The sequence below is a fragment of the Melanostigma gelatinosum genome (assembly GCF_949748355.1).
Source record: "Melanostigma gelatinosum genome assembly, chromosome: 16".
NCBI lineage: Eukaryota > Metazoa > Chordata > Actinopteri > Perciformes > Zoarcidae > Melanostigma > Melanostigma gelatinosum.
The window spans coordinates 16,084,765-16,104,317 of NC_136649.1; the positions used below are offsets into that span (position 1 = coordinate 16,084,765).

Here is a 19,553-nt window from a genome sequence, read left to right on the forward strand (position 1 = left end):
TGTGACAACATAATACAAATAATAATAGAATAAATAGTTTTACCCTCTATTACTGTACCTTATTGTCTTTCAAGACATATTTTCTTAAATGTAATTATCATTGATGAACATTTAAAATAGTTTTTCTAGAGAATTCCAGCTACACAACCTCTTCTCATATAACAGACAAACTCTTATTAATATTATGCCTTCAACCTCATATCAGTCCATCTCTGACTAAAAACCAAACTAAATATGCATTCTGAACAGTTGGTGGCGATAATGCTCTGTTGATGAGCTGATTTGTTCATAAAGACAAATAAAAAGAAGAAACGGTAAGGTTTGATGCGTTGAACTACACATTGGACTGATTGAACTACATATTTACGTCATTGCTGTGCGCGTTTAGCGAGAAGGTCCAGCTAGAGAGCGATGCACGTGAGTGTGTCAGTCAGAGGTTTGAGAAAACGTAGTTTGCTGTCTGTCTTCTCTTCTGCTCAAACGGGCGTTAATAATAATAATAGGCGTGTAATTTATCAAATACAGCGTCACTTTATTTCATTTGACAACGTTATTTGTCCTCTGAATCGCCATTTTTACTGTCCACGGTGTAAACGGAGCAGCTCGACGATGCAGCAGGCAGCATGCGACAGTTCAACGCCACCGGCGGAGGTAAACACGCCGGTGTCCGGTGAGAAAACCACGACGGAAGAGGCGGCAGAGAGTGTGAAAAGAAAGAGCGACGAGACAACTTGCGAAGCCGAGACAAGTGGCCAAAGCAAGAGGCGAAGAGGAGCGGGAGGGAAGAAGCTCCGTCCGGGCGAGAGATACATCCCCCCTCCGCAGAAGCGGAACCCGGGTGTCAGCTTCAGCAAGGAGCACTTCGACGAGACCTCGTACTACTTTGAAGGTGGCCTACGCAAAGTCTACCCGTACTACTTCGACTTCAAAACGTACTGCAAAGGTCGGTGGATTGGGAAGAGCCTCCTGGAGGTGTTCAAGAGCGAGTTCAGAGCCGAGTCCATCGAGTATTACCAGAGGGCCACCAAAGAGGGTCGCATCCGGCTGAACGAGATACCTGTGGACGACCTGTCTGTGGTGCTCAGGGTCAGTGTCACTGTGTGATGTCATGTCTGTGCCAGTGTTATCATGAGGCTATTATAAGCATGGCTCAATGGCAGAATAAGTTCCAATATAGTTATATTAAGTCTGTATTGATGTTTCTAAATGTGACCTAGCCTTTTTAAATCTGTGTCTCTAGCTTTTTCTTGGTAAGACAGAATACTTTTTGTCACATGGCAGAAGTTTAACCTTTCCATTCCCATTCCTCTCATTAAAGATGTAACTAAACCCGTTTCATGTGATCTGCTGTATCGCAATCGTGTTTGTGACCATCCACAGAATAATGACCACATGAAGAACACGGTGCATCGCCACGAGCCCCCTGTAGTCGGCAGACCCCTGGAGGTTCTGGTGGACGACGGGGAGGTGCTTGTGGTCAACAAGCCCGCCTCCATCCCGGTCCACCCCTGCGGCCGTTTCCGCCACAACACGGTGATTTTCATCCTGGGAAAAGAGCGAGGCATCTCTGAGCTCCACACAGTCCACAGACTGGACAGGCTCACCTCAGGAGTGCTGCTGTTTGCCAGGACGCTGGAGACCTCAAAGAAACTGGACCAGTTGGTGAGAGACAGAAAGGTACGTTCAGGACGCTTTCACGTGGTTAAATCCACAGCACAACCACTGACGTGCTCATTCGTATGCTATGGGTTTAGACAATAATGGCAATATTTCTCTAGAGATGTTCTTTAGCTTTTGTCATACTTTTCCCGTAATGCATCAAAGGTGCGTTTGCCATAGCGGTCTCAAAAATGTCCTTTACATTTGTACTTTCTAACAGCTTGAGAAGGAGTACGTATGCAGAGTAGAGGGTGAGTTTCCAGAAGAGGAGCTGATCTGCGAGGAGCCCATCCTGGTCGTTGCCTTTAAAATTGGCCTCTGCCGTGTCGATCCGAAGGGAAAGGATTGCAGAACCGTGTTCCAGAGGCTCACCTTTAATGGGAAAACCAGCGTGGTCCGCTGTTTACCAGTGACTGGCCGCACACACCAGATCAGGGTCCACCTCCAGTACCTGGGCTTCCCCATCCTCAATGATCCCATCTATGGGTCCTTGGCCTGGGGTCCACACAGGGGGAGGGGGGGACTGGTGGGAAAGAGTAATGAGGAGCTCTTTCAGGCCCTGGTAGAGGAACATCGCTCGCAGGAAAGTCTGCACCTGCTGGATATTCCGGACGATGGGATTGAGCAAGAGGCCGAGAAAAACAAAACGTCTGAGAAAGGACAATCATTAGATGGCCCTTCTGAACCCAACAAAAGTGCAGAGAGTCATCAGACCGACACACAGGTGCCAGCATGTGGCAGCTCAAGCAGTGAGACGGTGGATAAGGTGAGTCAGGGCTGCACGGACCCAGACGGTAACAATGCCTCCTCTCCCAAAACTCAGCCCAACAAATCGAATGGAAATCAAACGGAGGCAACAACTCTCAAAAGTCCTCCAGAGACGAGAGACCACCTGTGTAATGAATGTAAGCTGGTCCGACCAGATCCCACAGAGAAGGAACTCATCATGTATCTCCACGCTTTACGCTACAAAGGACCTGACTTTGAATATTCCACAAGTTTACCCGATTGGGCCAAAGAGGACTGGGTCGAGGCGGATTGGTGATGACCTGATGCTCATGGCTTTGGTGTTTAGGTTACTGCCATTGTGCATGCTTTTTTCTCAAACATTTAAAAGAATGATCAGAAATCCTTTGAGAGGTTTTGCTCTGAGGCAGTTTAGATTTCCCTGTCTTAACATATGCTGAATGTAGAAATATGTTTCCTTTGGCTCCAAGCTTTTTATGCCTTAAATACAAACAGAAAATGGGTTTTGTATTCATTCTCATTTTTTGTTTTGATCAAGAAAATAGTTTTAATTTGATTTCATCCTTTTTAAGTCTGTAATCTGCCCAGTGCCCATGCTCTGAAATAAAAAGCCAGTCTGCAGGAAAATAAACGTTTTATTTTATTTTATTTGAGCTTTGTGAAAAGTTAACATTGACACCTGTAAACGATAGTGGAGGTGGAGTCAGCGATTCTGGAGAAAGAAATAAACACCCAAACATATCTCTCCCCCCACCCCCCTCCATATGTACCAATCCTCTTGCTCTCACTGGAGTCAGAATCCCTGACTCCGCCTTTTAAAGGCCCAGTGTGTAGTGTTTAGGAGGAACTAATGGCAAAAATGGAATATAATATTGATAAGTATGTTTTCTCAGGTGTATAATCACCGTCTCTAAGGCAGGTTATTTTCTGCTGAGTGATTTTAAAATGAATGCTCAATGTAGAATTGTGATTATACAGTCGAGATGTCAAAAGAAAACACTTCTTACAAAGAGAAAGCTGGAAAATAAAGCTATTCATAGGCACATCAGACAGAAGTCTCTTCTTTGCCAGGCCTTTGTGCTGAACCACCATCACTGCACCTCTAACACATCTTTTTATATACTTATTAAGAACCATAGACATCTCTTATCTTGACTTTTTTAAAGGACGCACCCTTTGCACAAAACAGAGTTTCAGCATCTGAAACAACCTGTTGAAAGACATTTGGCACATGCTGTTTATGTCATAAATACTGTCATTTGCACATACAACCAGCTGTTGTGACATCTCAGCTGTGGGGTGGGCTGTAGACACAGGCTTTCCTCTTCGTAGATTATCTGTTGGAGGTTCTCTTAACAGTGCTGCTGCAAGGTCTATGTACAAATTGCTAGCTGTTGAAGCAGTTGCATGTGATGCACAACTACTGCTTCGGAAATAGAGATTAGAGCTTCCTCCTTAATTTGCCAACAGTGTATAAACCCACACAGTGTTATATCTGCATTAAAACCCTTTTTTGCCTTTTTGTAAAGTACGTAAACATTAAATGTATTTGGCACCAACACTTGAATAAACAGCATGACTCTTAATTTGACAGTGAAACACTAAATGCAAACAACCTAGGACACTACAAGTGACACCTTACTCACTGTAGCTGTCTATGCAATGGTCACAAAGGACATACTGTACACATTGTTGCCACAAGTGCAAAACCAACTGACTTTAGTGAAGTGACAGTTTGCGACCCAATGCAGCTCTTTCTCCGTTTATCTCACATTTCTCAAATAGTATTCAGTCCATGAATGCATATGGCTCATTGAGGTCTTTTCCTGCATGGAGACACTGTATTTCGTTATAACCCAGTCCGTGCAGATGTTACAAAAGTTCCAGGCACAAAGTAAACTCTGCAGCAGGTGCAGTACTTGATTTTTTTTTTCTATGAAAGCTTTGTCTTTCATTGTCTTCTGTCTGAAAATGCAGTTTTTTAAGTCATGCTTTGATTCGACCTTTCACTGAGGAGACACTCGTGATCTGTAACAACCCCTGGCAGCAACATTAGACAAACATGCTGTCACATGTTACATTTGGGTGGCTTATTTTTCCTTTATTACTCAAAAGTAACTGTGTATGCTCCTTTTGTATATGCCTATGTAAGTACATTGTTTGCAAAGATTCCTCCATCTTTCCTCAGCATGTGTCCTCACGTTTTCCATCCCTCTTGATCCAAACGTCCGGCAGGTCTGGCTTACTGTTGGGTAAGATCACAGCGTCTTCACTCTGACTGGTGCGGCCCTTATTAGTCTCATAAACGGTTTCCTTCAGTGAGAGACGAAGTGTGTCTCTCTTCCCGTTTAGATGTCCTGGTTGTAACTGAACCTCTTCTTCGCCTTCATTTTGTTGCGTACTGGAAGGCTCCGGTTCAATGTCACTCAGGCACGTTTCATTGGAGTCCTCCAGACCCTCGCAGGAGCTCTGAGACAGGGAGCAGAGGTTCCCTTTATTAGGGTGGTGATGGTGATGGAGGCTCTCCTCTGTGGTTTGGTCGTCTCTGCAGTGAGACGGCTGGTCAGTGGTCTCCAGTGTGTGGCTGACGATGGTGTCCTCCATACTGGAAGATGAGGAGAACGATGTATTGCTCCAGTCCTTTACCCCACCAGACTGGCCTCTGAATGTTTTACACAGCAGCTTGTCCTTCGCTCCGCCTTCAGGCCGCAGGGAGTTTTCTCTGTACGGAGATGAGGTCTGAAGGGCTGGAGGCTGTTGGCAGGTGTCATGTTGACGACTGCACATCTCCTCACTGTCCCCACCTATGCTATTGCTGCCCACGTCCCTCCCACAGTAATCGATCTCGTCAGAGAGCACAGACGGCCGGTTGGACAGCTTACTGGTGCATGTGCTGTTTTCAAAGCTGTCGCTCAGTCGATAGGCCAATGGCTGCAGCTCGTACTGCTCCGGTCCTCGGCCCCCAGCTCCCCCTGCTCCAGTCTGTTTCTGTCTCTGCTGACGTTGGTGGTCGGGGTAGAGATAGTCATCTGCTTCTTTGTCATAACTCCTCCTCACTCTAGATCTGCCAAAGGCCCCGTTAGCTGACAAGGAACCGGGCTCTGCTGCCGAGCAGGAGGACAGCACGCCATCATTGTGATCTGAGAAACACGGCAGCGAGATCTTTCCGCAGTTTTTCTGGGGTCCAAAAAAGCAGCACAGCGACTGGAAAAAGAAGGTTGCAAATCCACATGCTACACATTTCACCAAAAAGAGGAAAATCCCCAGTTTTCGGAACAGCAAGACCGTGGCAGGCAACATGATGATCCCCATGGAGAAAAATGCACCAGAAACTATTGCTACGGGACATCCCATTCTTTTTGTGGAGTGTGCTACTTTGCCAAATTTGTCTGAATGAGGAGCCAAGCTGTAGGAAATGCAGTAGTTGGCAACAAAGTCAACAGACAGCCCCGCTGCTGCTGATATAAACAGAGCCTCGATGCCGCTCAGCTGCCATTCAAGAAGAACAAGGAGGCCGATGGTGACAAAAACACTCCCTCCTACAGCCACAGTCCCACATATGCTCAGTAGAATATTCCAGGTGGTTAAGAGAAGCAAAGCAAACGTGAGAGCTACCGAGAAGCCAGCTACTACTAGAGTCTCTGAGCTTAAAGCTTGTTGTAGATCAAAAAGAGACAGGTGACTGATGAACCAGCCATTCTCCAGCCCTTGTGGCGCGCCTGACATTTCTCTGTTAAACCATGTCAGGATCTCTTTGTATAAAAGACTGGTTCGGCTAAAGTTGAAGCTGTAGAGGTATGTGGTTTTGAATGCCAACACGAGGGCAGCGACCCTGCCATCTGGCTGGAAGTATAGGCCTCCGCTGTGGGCCAGATGGCCCTCAGCATACCTCTCTTCCAGCATCATACTGAGGCAGTTCTCAAACACGCTGGGCGGGTAAGGGAAAGGGATGTCATTACAGCAAAAATGGAAGGAGTCATCACTCTCTGAGCACCGTCTGACAGACACCCACTGTGTTAGCTGCTCCACAAGACAGATATTGTCTGTCACAACGTCTTTATCCTCAGGTGACGGAGGGGAATAAAAGCTTTGGTTCTGAACCCGTCCACATAAATCCCTCAACCAAACCTGAGCATCTGGCTGGCTCATATTAAAGTCTGTGTCAAAAACCAAAGAGCTCTTGCTCTTGGGGTTAAAGTGATCCCCGTTATCAGTTGGTTTGACACCCCAAACAAGCCTTAACTCAAAGGGTTTATCCTCTCCATTCCTCTGTCTCTCAAACATAAACATGTGACTATACTCTGCGTCGTATCTTTCAAACGGGTGATTGGAGCGGAAAAGCTGGGCAACCCTGCTGTCTAAGGTGGGCAGCCTCATGCCTGGGTCAATGCAGGACATGTACGTGCCCCCAGCAGCCAGCACTGCAAACCAGCACACCCAGATGTACCTAAACTTCACCACTCCACAAGGCAGGATTTTCAGAAATAACAAATTGGAAGTGTCACTGAGACCTCTTTTTAATTCTCTCAGCTTCTGCCCGAGATTGAAGAGGCATCTCTTCCGCAAGCTCGTATCCCAGAAGCCACCGGCGTTTTTGGCGCAGCATGGTTTCCATCCCTGCACTGCTACGGACGCAGAGGACGCTTCTATGTAGCGCTCGCGCAGAATGAAGGAGCACGGCAGCCAAACTAATGCCACGACGGAGCTGACGAATGAGGCCGTTCCTAGATAAACAGCGAAACATCTGATGACTGTGATGCTGCTGAGATAACCAGAGAAAAACGCTGCGCTGGAGGTCAACCCCGACGCTAAAATCAAATAGCCGACTTCCTGCAAAGCTCTGTTTACTCTCTTCTTAAGGGAGGCCGACGGATTCTGGGATCGCTGCAGATTCCAGAAATCAGCGAAGACGAAAACCTGATTGGAGCAGCTTCCCAAGAGAATAAGAGCTGCTGAGAGGTTGACTAGCGGGAAGAACGTCAGGCCAAATGCTACTTTGTAGAAGAAATAGGAGGTCAGGAGGGAGCCTGTGATCGCTATCACAGATAATGCTACTATGAAGAGAGAGTGGAGATAAAGAGCCATGGTGAAAAGAAGAGAGGCAACCGCCAGCACAGGGTAGATGGAATCTCTTGCCAGGTAATACTTGAAAAGCCTCTGCTTGATGCCGAAGTCCATGCCAGTGATAGTGGTGTTGTTGTACCTCAGTTCCCTGCCCTCAAGACTGTTCATGTACATCTCCATCATGTGTTCTCCTTTGTCGACGGGCAAGAACAGAAGGCTGTACTTCAGCGTAGGGATCTTGTATTCAACGGTCTGCGGGCCGAGGAAGTCTTTATCAACCAGGAAGTGCAGGATTTGGAACACCACACGAGATTGTTTACAGCGGGACGGGACAGAGGAACAGCCGCCATGTTTGGGTCTCTCGACGCAGGCCTCCACTAGATGCCCGTCATGATAGTAGGGACCACATTTCCGGAGAAGGTTCAAAGACTCAGACACCTTAGGGAGGAAATGGAAAAGAAATTCAGACACTAAAACATATTCAGTGCACTCCAGAGTTAGTTATAGCTAAGTATTGTAAACTACCTCATCCACTTTCCCTGAACCTGCAGCATCAACTTTAAGGACAATTTTGTAAAATGCGCACATTTGTTTTCTGCAGGAAAGTTGGATGAGAAGATCATTCCCACTCTCAATCTTCTGATCTAACTCTTGACTAAAAAAAGCAATTGTTCTTTAACAACACGTACTGGACAGTTAACGTCACACGATGGACAGTGTACCATCTACAAAAACCTGTAACTTATGCAGTAACTTGTTGTTTGGTAAATTCTTAATAAGAGAAGAAAGCTTCAGAACCTGGTGTGAGGTGAGACTGAGGCAGCAGGAGGCGTTAGTGAGGACAGCCAAGTAATTCCCCAGAGACCAGCTTGGACAACAGCCTCCTCTGGACGTTCCCTCGGCCTCCCCCCTCACATGCTGCTGACACAAGTCCTGGAACTGAGCCTGGGAGCGAATCTGTATCGGACGAGTGAAAGATCTTTTGAACACATGCCCAGTTTTAAAACAAACTCAGAAAAAATGTATTAATTTCAGACAAAACAATGCACATGAAGTAGTTTTTTAAAATGTGGGTCAGGGGGGATTAAAGAGAGCGGAGACAAAGAGTGAGATTGACAGACGCTGACAACGAAAGAGATGACGAATGAAGCAAAAGTCAGAGGAGCAAAGGGGCGACTGAGTCGATCGGGGCGAACCCTGGATTGCTCCATCTCACACATGGCGTGGATGGCCTTCAGACTCCAGAGACTGGCTGAGTTTTCTGATCGAAACACCAGCTGAGCCAAACGTTCGCCTGCACGGAGAGAGACAGATGGTTTCAACATACAGGAACAAGATGGACAGCTGTGGATCATCACTTTGTTGGACTGGTGAGAATGGTTAAACACATTTATTGTGTGTTTTATCCTCCCGTCTGTTTTGAATAAAAAACAAGGCTTTATAAAGTGAAAACCTCAAGTCTTGGAACTGCTCATAACTCCATTTAGGGAGTTTTCTGTGTATTTATTAGGCAAACCAAAGCAGTCTGGTCTGATCTGCCAGCACACTATTTCAAAATAGAGCTGAGAGACAAAAAATCTTGGATAACCTGCTGAATGAAATGCATTCAAACTGTTCTCTTCGAAGCTAAAAGCTATTATTCACGTCTTCTAGCGATCTCACAATTTTTTTGTTGATTTGCAGTTAACAATAAGCTGTAACTGTTGTTTTTTATGTAGTACTGTTTTCATTTGTTTGCTGGGAGTGCTGATTATTCCCTAAGAAGCTGGAAGGCTTTGCCTTCAGCTCACAGGATTTGCATATATGCAAGTTGCTCAACTGTTGAATAAGCCCTCATGACATTTACATTGTTTTAATAATATTTCCATTTCATTGTCTTGCTCTGCAGAGGATGAGGGAGCCAGCAGTGTTACGCATCCTTCATAACTTGGTGAGTTTTGCAATTGTGCAAAAATCTACCGCCAGGACTATGGCCATGTTTTGATTGTTACAATAAATTTGAGAGATTCATTCATGACGGTTTCGTGACCGGAATGAACTGATCAGGACTGACCCACCTGGAGCATCACAGAGGAACGTGTCTGGAGACGAGTCTCTGGCCAGCATCCTCTTCATGCGACGCCTGGAGGCATCCTGGCTGCCACTGCCGTCCCCGCTGACAGCACCCCCAAAACTAGCACAGATAGAAGCACACATATATGCCCGTTTTCAGCCTTGTTTATACAAATACGTTCCAAATAAGTGGAAAATTGAAAAGTCTCACAATTGAATCATTTTAAACTTGCAGTAATTGTTTCGTTTTTTGGCCACTTGGGGCTGTGCAACAAGCTGTAAACTCAACTCTGACATATTTTCACATCCAGCAGATATGTGGCAACAGTCATTTGAAGTTGTGTTTCCAGCTACCTGGCAAATGTTTTGTTTTTGGTCTCCACCAACCTCTGAGGGAAATTTCTCCCATTAGCTGCTAAATGTTCCACTTTCATCACCAGGTAGTCGCTAACTTTGTCTGTCGTTTGGCGCTGAGCAGATATTGAACAGTTTATCAGAGCTTTTTCGGTGAAAACACAGATGAGAGCCGTGAGAGTGAATCAAAACAAAGTCGTAGGACGGAAAACCATAAACAAGGAGCTAAAAGACGCAAGAAATCAACCGTATCAAGCTGCAGAGTCGGGGGTGATTCTCAGTGGGTTTGTTACTACAAGTTACCCTTTTTGCATTACACATTTGATCATTAATATAAAAGATATATATAAATTAGAATAGCTTTCATAACCTCATTTATTTTGTTAAAATGTTGACGATATACTTTTATTAATATCTTCTTGTATTAATAGTCTGAAAGAAAATCAAACTAATATTCTTCTATTCAATCTGCTTTTATTTCTATTCCTATTATTGAACATGTTTTCTACTGTCATATGTTTAAGTAACCGTTATCGGTATAAGCCCGATAGCAAAAACTCAGTTTTCCAGTTTTAGAGCCCTTTCCGGCGACCAATCCTATACACGCAGCATAGAAACTCATATTTGTAAAGCATCTGTGTGCATCGGTCAGCGGTGCAGTCCTTCTGTGTAGAAAGCCTGCGCTCTACTGAATCTCTCTGCTGACCTTCTACTGAGCTGCTGCGGTAAAGGAGACAGTTTTCTCCCCGGGCCAGTGTTCTCCTGCAGCTCAGACAAGCTGGCCTGGCGAACTCCGATGTATGTTCCCCGTGGCTCAAAGCCCTGAGAAAAGAACACACACACACACACACACACACACACACACACAGTGTGGACGCTGGTGCTCATTGATATACAGCATACTGAATAAATCAGCATCACAAGCACCATATAATGTTGTTTAAATGAGCTGGTTTGGTATATGAGTGTTTGATGTTGTTTGAAAAGAGAGCCCCACACTTATAAATCCATCATATCTCATTCTTATGTAAATATTTTTAGATTCACTTGAACGATGCATTGTTAAGATTCACATGTTGCATTTTCATAATGATGTTTTAATTAGTGTTGATCCTGTAAGCTTGCATCTCAACGGTGAGAAGATGTAGTCAATTAATACGACAGCGAGCGTGATCTCATTCAGTGCAGTTCATTGAATCCGAGATCATACTCAAGTAAATGGATACGGCTGAGATCATGAGTCATTAGAGAAACAGTAATTAACACTCAGCCTGAGGTGGTAAGGGAGGTTTGTGTTGTAGACTTGACAGAAGGGTGACAGTAGATGTACTTGTGCTGCACCAAAGGGGGCTGCAGGTTTACATTTGAGACACTGTGTGCTTTTGTGTGAGTGTGTGTGTGTGTGTGTGTGTGTGAGAGAGAGAGACTCACCAGCATTGGGTCAGAGAAGTCTGGCAGTGGACCAATGAAGAGTCCAGCGAGTGAGCATCCCAGCAGCAGCACGGCACAACCCACCAACACCGCTAACGGGTAGTCCACTATCACCTGGGAATAACTGCCAAATAGAAAACCACAGAAGAAGAAGACATGGCACTGAATGAAAAATAATTATTGTAAACAAAATAGAAGAGACTTTAAAAGAGTTACAGTGAAAATTCGTTTGAATACTTACTTTCTCAGGATGTAGTACAGTCCTCCATCCCTGTTAACAGTTGAGAACTTTGTTTATAATAATTTGAATAAAGATACCACACAAAATGCTCTTTACATATCTACAGCCAGCAGTCTGTTAGCTTAGCTTCGCATAAAGGATGGGAACAGGGGGAAACAACTAGCATAGCTCTGTCCAAAGGTAAAAAATAAACTTCTAAAGCTCACTGGTTAACACATATCTCATTTGGTAAATCCATACAAAAACTAAATGTAAACACAGATGGATTGGACAGATCAAGGCTAGCTGTTTCAAGTATTTATGCTAAGCTAACAGGTTTCTGGGTGGCATCAATCATCTCATCTAACTCTCTGCCAGAACCCAAACAGGCATATTTCCAAAAGTCTTTCGAACACACCTTACTGTCACCACATGCCGCTGCGTCGCTTTCTGTGTCCTGCTCTCGTTTGACCCTCGCAGCCAATGACATCTCACCGCGCCGGGACGAGACGTCTGATGGGCAGAAGTACAACTATGTTCCACTTTCACCACGACGCCTCCTTCAGCATGAGGACCTGTTGTGTTTGAATGGCAGTCGCGGCAGGTGTTTGGCTTGATTGGACCATAGTGGCTGCAGTGGGGACATTTTCGGGGACGTGGCGAATTGTAGGCTCCAGCTTGAGGACACTGGGGGACCTAATGAAGAAAGGAAGATAGAAGATGCACATGGAAAATATAAATCACAGAAATTGTGTATATTTTTGGATTCTGGTACCATTCAAGTCTTTTGAGCGATACAATGACTTTTATTGCCCCCTGTGTCCCAGATCCCAGTGCTCAGGCATACTTGGTGATAAAGCTGGCAGGAGGAAGAGGGTCTGTTGAGGCTGCTGCAGCTGTCACACAGCTCCCCTTCAGACTGGATGACTGTCAGCTGGGCCTCGGCTGAACACTCGCCGTCAGGAGGGCACAGAGACACTGCCGGGATCTCGCTGAGGACAGGAGAAGACAGACAGGAGGAGAGAAAGATGGGTGAGAGGGCATGAAAAAGAGAAGAGAGGGAATATATGGCTGCAGGAGAGTAGAAATGATTGACAGGTACGCAAAAAAAGACAGAAAGGACCAACAAAAACTGAAGAGTTCAGTCAGGGAAACCGTGCAGAAGGCAATGTTTGTGAAACTTAACAATCTATCTCATTGATTGACATCTCAGGTTCTTGACTGCATTCTTGGCTTCATCTAATATTCAACGGAGAGTCGAGCGGGCCAGCAGAGCTAATGAGGTAAGTAACAGATTTCTGGGTAAGGCACTTGGCTGAGTAAGGAGGCCCAATTAAAAAAGAAGGGAAGCTACGAGTGAAAGAAGTATAGAGAGAGTGAGAGACTGTTTACACATCATGTCACAGACCCCGTAATGAAAGAGTGCTGCCAATAACTATCCAGGATAGATAACGTGAGTGAGTGAAGACTCTCCTGCAGTCAGGAGAACCCTGGAATAAATGTTTTAAATAAATGTATTCCTGTCTCATTCTAACTACACTATCGTTTGTAGGAAAATGAAACTGCTGCAAACATATCTATTGTGAGCCACACTAGCAGCTAGCTCTGGAGATGGTCATATTGGTTGGCCCACCGCTTTGGTCCATATTGAAATATGACGATTGAATCGATTGATAACAATGTGCAGACATTCATGTTTCCCTGTGGATGAATCCGAGTGACTTTGGCGATCCCCTGATATTTCCACAAGTGCCACCATGAGGTTTGGATTTGTGGTTTTTGAGTGAAATTGATTGGATGGATTGCCATGACATTTGTTCCAGACATTTATGTTCCACTCAGGAAGAACTGTAATAACTTAGCTGGTCCCCTGACTTTTTAGGTTTTATCTCTTCAATGTCCAGTACTTTTGTTTATGACCAAACACCTACAAAACGAATGACGTTCTCATCAGCGTCTCAGCTGCGGTTTGTGTTTACAGCTAATTAGCAGATGTTAGAATGCAAATACGCTAAGCTACGATGTTAGCGCTGTGCCTAAATACAACCGATGGCATGACGGTAGACTTTTAATCTTGAATTTAATTCCATTCCTTTTCTACCATATTAACACATACCAACATACCGAAAACATTATTTGGCTTCACTGAAGAGGCGGAACGAGCTGATACAGAGAATAATCTGACTGTATACGATATTCTCAGGCAACACAGAAAATTATTTCCCCAAACTTAAGGGGGAGACTGTCTATATCGAGAAGTTAAATCTGACCACAGTCCTGATTTCCAGTCAGATAGGATCGTTTACTTTAGTTTTATTTCATCTATTTCCAGAATTTAGATTTTAAGAAGTCATAAAGCCTCATTGTATTTAAACGAATGTAAATAAACCGAACTGATTTACTGAGGAATGCTTTGGTTGTATCTCTCTCGAGGGGCCGTGAGGTCTGTGTCAACTACCACATGCTTGATTTTCCACAGTAGACTGGATCCAACCGCACTTCCTTTGTCACCATGGCGACAGAGTAAGTCAACAGAGCCTAAATGACCTGACACTGTTTTATTTGCATCCCATAATAAGGCGCACGGATGAAGTGTAGTCTGTTGGTTTGTTGGTATATACAGTAGCAGAGGGATTCGTGGTGGAGCTCAGTGAGGACCTGAATCTCACTGTTTTGTCTTCGTATCACAATAAAGCTGTATGATCTGAATAATAAACAGGCCACAGTGCTCTCAGCAGCTCGTAGACACATTGCAAATGTTTGTCATCAAATTTAATTTAGGTGCTGGAGTGAATAAATACACTCACAGAAAATATCAGGAAATCAACACTGTTAACACTGTTTCTAATGCTGTAGCATGATAAACTCCATCGCTACAGAACTCCAAGCGTGTAAAATAGATGCTAAATTATTAGCGGGTACTGTGTAACCTGTGACTGACAGCCACTCAGTATTTAATCCCATTACTCCCCTTTGATGGTTCTTCACAGAGCTGCCAACGTAGGCACGTAGGCACACACACACTCTCTCTCTCGCTCTCTCTCTCTCTCTCTCTCTCTCTCTCTCTCTCTCTCTCTCTCTCTCTCTCTCTCTCAAGAGCAATTTGTGATACTCATTAATATTTCATTGGATGAATACAAAAATACATCCAGGAAGGTGTCACCGAGCTGCTCCCCACACCCGGGATTTAAAAAGACACTTGCATTGTGCACTGATGTCAGAATGACCTTATAAATCTGAGAAACATCAAAGCAGTAGAGTAGTGCAGTGTCTCATTTCATTATAAATACAATCATTAGCTAAACGAATGAAGTCTAATACAACACCCATGACATATAAATGAGGGCAGACAAAATATTAGAAACACGTCACAGTATTTAAAGAATTATAATTCAACAGTACCGCAAACTACAGCCTCCACAATGACAAGGAAGTTAAATGAACATCTCTCTGAAACCGAACACTGTAACCTTTACATGGGTAAGATTTATTACTGCTGTTGTATGAGGCTTTAGTTTCAGCTGATGAATTAACGCAGTTTGTAAAGTATAAGTAAAGTACATGCACGTCAAATGTGTGCCTCAGTACAATACCTACGTAAATATTATAAATTGTCCACTGGTATGTAAGTTGTTCTTAAGACAAATTTTAAACCTTTCAAGGCAAAGTTTGACTGGTGTAGTTGATCTTGTGTGCACTCATTTAAGATATAAGAATAGGGATTGAGGAGAGCTGTAAGGCATATCTACAACTGGTTTAAGACTCTCAGCTCTTGCTCTCTCCTCCATCTGCCTTTAGGTCTCTGCTTCTGCCTCTTTTCCTTTTAACAGCATGTCTCTTCCATCAACTCTCTGGATGCCAGTCAATGTCATGTCCTCAAGCATCTCAACTGCCAATCACACACACACACACGCACACACACACACACACACGACAAAAAGCACAAAAGCTCAGGCTGTATGCAGCAGGCAAACTGTTAACCTTCCTAAAAAGACAGCTTCTGTGTTATTTAGAGGACAAAGACCCTTGAGTATTATTAGTTTTTGATATGTATAAAAAGCAGCAGTGGGTGAGTGACAGGGTGACATCGACCCAGCAGGACGTTGATGACTCTGAACAGATCTTACAGTTCTCAAGTGTGTGAGACTGCACAGGCTACAGCTTATGTCGAAGGCAAATAAGAGCATAACATTTTCTTTATATGATAAACTATCACTCAAAGTACACTGAAAAAGAAATAAGTAACATTTACTTGAAAAAAGCTAGGTAACAATTTGCACGCAGAAATTGTGAGTAATTTTTACTCAGATATTCTCAAGTTAAGTTTACTTACTAGTAAGAATTGTTTTTTATCCAAAATATGCAAGTAACTTTTACTTGCAAATTTCTCCTAGACATAAAATGTACTGAGCCTTTTATAGTACTCTTTACTCAGGCTACCTTTGGATCTAATTACAAAACCCCAGTAATCAATTAGGTGTTTCATGTATATTTAACTAGCTTTTCTTTACTTTTTCTGTTGAGAAATATTAAGTAATATTTACACAATATATCTTTTATCTACTACTTCTCTACACAACTATTCAAATATGACTGTTGCATTTTCTAAACTGGGCTACTGTTAATAAAATTATCTTAACATAAGGCAAAACATGAAACATCTTCTTTTAAACTGCAGCAGCTTTACTTGTGAACTGTGAAAGAGGTCACTGCTGACCGACACACACCAACACCAACATATATAATCTGGTTGGCATTGCCAGACAAAACATTTCTAAATCAGTGCTGCCAATAACAAATTTAAGGACACAAACGCTTAGTCATTTAACAAACACTTTTAATTAGAAATGATGGGTATTGCTTGACAACACTTCGATACACAGATGAAGCCCATGAGCAGAAGGCAAGCCTTTGCCACACTTTGACAGTCATCAAGAACCTCTTTTCCCTCGATGACGACGAACACATTGTCAGGAGTGAAGCCGTTCTGTGTTGCATTTCCATGGATGACAAGGCTCTTCATGACATGTTGAGCATAGTCCTCTTCAATGACATCTTTGAAATTCAAATTTACTAATGTTCATTTTTGTTCTCAAAAAAGGACAATAGTGGGGGAAACTAACAAAAATATTGAATGTGTTCAAAAGCGTCATTATGTATCTATTCTCAGTGTATATGAGGCCAACATCATTTTATATAATATTAATATATGATATCTAAACTTTACCAGGCTGGGTGAATCCAGCATGGGTCTTTGGTTCCTGCAACTCCGCCCTTTGTCCCAAGTATCTCCAGAAAGTTGGTAATGCAATTGTTGAATTTCGACAAAAAGGTTCGCTCGAGATGAACTGTGGTTATTCTTCTGAACTCCTCATTGATCTGAAACAAAAGACAATAAAAAATATAATCACGATGAGGTACCTTGCTAAAACAATTAATGCAGTAGTCCTTATAGTAGTCCTATAATGTACTATTGAGCAGCAACACAAACTACGGCCTTCAAAATGAATCAGGGTGTTTTTCTAAGAATTCAAATGTATATGTCAAGTTAAACTACAACACTACTAAGTTGATTTTACCTTCCGTCAACTTGCTGATGTCAACTTGCTGATGTCAACGTCGTTTAATATCCTGTGAAATATATAGAGAATTATGTTAAAACATAAACACACAACATTAAATTTGACTTAAGTCTTCATATCGACAGCATGTTTTATCCCCACACAAAAAAACAGCACATAAACAAGTCACCATAACGTTAATACTGAGATACACAGCAGGCCTGGTCATGTTGATATGTGGCACTAACTCAACACAGTACTGGAACCTTGTTTCATGACCACAGACTTCATCATCAAGGACACCGCATTGGATAGAGACATAAGAGACAAGTTTAAAACTGATGACAGAAATATAAGTTACTGTAAAAATATGTCAGAATATGATAGTGACTAAATATTGTTACGTTTAGCACACGACCAAAGTGTGCTCGTTACTGCTCAGCTATGACTCCCTGTCTTGTCACATTTCCCTCATTCGACCTCGGCTGCAGTTGAGGATGAGAGAGAGAGCGCGCTGTGTGCGTGACTCAGCAAAGCACCTGTGTGGCAGAAGTGGGCTTCACTTAACCGAAGTAATTCAGCCCCCCTCCCCCCACGTCGACGGAGCGCAGCCGGTCGAGCACCGTGTCCCCAGGCCAACAACTTTTCAAGAGAGAACCCTGTAAAGTCGCGACCAAAAACAGCCACAAAATGTAGCGCCGTGAGCCATGTCTGTAATGCTGCCCCAAGTTAGCGAGCATGATACCCTAACTAGCTAGCACGCTAAACTGACCAGTTCGCTACTCTTCAGTATTCACAACTCAAACACCGACTTGACCGAAGGCTCAACAGCAACGTAGAGCATTAATTAAACATATAACCTACCCCAATGGCTCCCGTCCATGAAGTTCCTCTCCTCAGGTGAAACTCAGCCGTCCTTCTTCAGGCTCTGCTGTTCCGTCGTCTCATTGAAGAAAGGAGCGCGAAATCTCCTCCGACGTCACCCCGAGTACGCGCTATATGTTGCCAGGTTTTACTCGTATTACCCAAGTACATTTTACTTTGTTGTGTCAGGTAGTGCATTCAATACAGTAGTTTAGTAGATATTACTTGGTGTGAATGATTACAATTTACTTATAAAAATGAGGATACATAATTACAAACAAACACCAAGTAACACATTAAGTAAAAGGTGATATTTTAAAGTAAAAGCACTGAAATGATAATTTCTTGTAAAATTTACAAAAATAATCGAGGTACAGGGCCAAAAACTCTTTTTTTTCAGTGTACCAGCTCTTGTTTAACATATGCTAAAATACGTATAGGTTGTGAAATCATGGATTGAGTCATGATGATATTTGCCCTGAAAATGCCAAACGTAAAAATCTTAAAAGTAAGTTGACAAGAGCCAAATTAAATGAAATGTTAAGTATAATAATGGAAAAAATAGCAACAGTATTACTCATATCATGTGCATAATCCTATTGTCCACAGCATAAACGCAGCTGGATGAACGATACTCACATCGGCCACAGAAGGGTTAAAACGCATCCACGTCTACCACTGGAAATGTCATTTATTTATCTACGGTATACGCACCAGAGAAATGCACGGATAAGAAAAAGCAACTCACCTTTGGTAAGGCTCCTGAATCCCCCTTTCATCTGTCGCAGAACCATCCATCACTATCGCATCCGTGCTTTCTCCGATTATCGAGCGAGCTTCCATCTCCCTCCTGACTGCGCAACTAATACAACAAAATAAAAGGCTGGCATATGAATTTCCTGTTATTTAGAATTGGGTTAACCAAACAGTCCCCATCTGCCCAGACTGAGTACACGAGGACCAGGAGCTTGTTTCTGACGCTGGTACTACAGAGCAGCACCAGGGCTGTTTGGGTTAATCTGCCCCGAGCTTCGCCCTGATTGGCGGAGCCGCGGTGATGCTGGGGACGATGCCTGGTCGCTATCCAACCGGCCGCGGTGCTGGAGCGCCAAGTCACGGATAGTGTGCATTAGTGCCTGCTTAATTGGCTCAGACAGGAGCTACAGTCACTGTTTAGTGAGTACGTTGTGAAGGTGCACAGACAGGGATGCTGCTAATCCCCATTTAGAATGAGAGTATTGTGAATGCGCTATCATGTCAGGGCTGATGAGTTGAATTCAGGTGAAGTATTGTCTCCAATGTCCTTTATTTAAAATCAATAGGCTTACCAATCAATAAGGAGGAGACTTAGATCAACTGCACAGTATCAAAAAATATGATGAACACACATGTTTCAAATAAGACAAATAAGAGGCTAAATGGTGTTTACAAGTTGTAACGTGTTGTTAATGATTAATAGCTGCTTTATAGATCAGTTATAAGCCAGTGATAAGAACAACGTTTGGGTTGCCAGATTGTGAATAATCCCGTTTGAATGACTGGACTGATTGAACACTTTCAAAAAACTAAAAGTTTACTGTTTCCCAAGAAAAAAATGGGGT

The 19,553-nt window shown here is 43.4% G+C and overlaps 2 protein-coding genes across 2 annotated transcripts; one reads left to right on the forward strand and one right to left on the reverse strand.

Moving 5' to 3' along the window:
* Positions 1-411: 411 nt before the first annotated feature.
* On the forward strand, positions 412-3,014 carry rpusd2 (RNA pseudouridine synthase domain containing 2; the record flags this gene model as incomplete). Its single annotated transcript, XM_079287399.1, has 3 exons — positions 412-1,086; positions 1,381-1,677; positions 1,880-3,014. The coding sequence occupies 3 exons, from the start codon at positions 412-414 to the stop codon at positions 2,702-2,704; spliced, it is 1,797 nt and encodes a 598-aa protein (XP_079143525.1). The 3' UTR covers positions 2,705-3,014.
* Positions 3,015-4,590: 1,576 nt separating this feature from the next.
* Positions 4,591-18,795, reverse strand: disp2 (dispatched RND transporter family member 2; the record flags this gene model as incomplete). The annotated part of the gene is made up of 10 exons (XM_079286534.1): positions 4,591-7,908; positions 8,269-8,427; positions 8,667-8,764; positions 9,528-9,643; positions 10,583-10,698; positions 11,308-11,431; positions 11,549-11,578; positions 11,946-12,223; positions 12,375-12,519; positions 18,701-18,795. 10 exons carry the CDS (start codon positions 18,793-18,795, stop codon positions 4,591-4,593), a joined length of 4,479 nt encoding a protein of 1,492 aa, XP_079142660.1.
* Between the last annotated feature and the right edge of the window lie 758 nt (positions 18,796-19,553).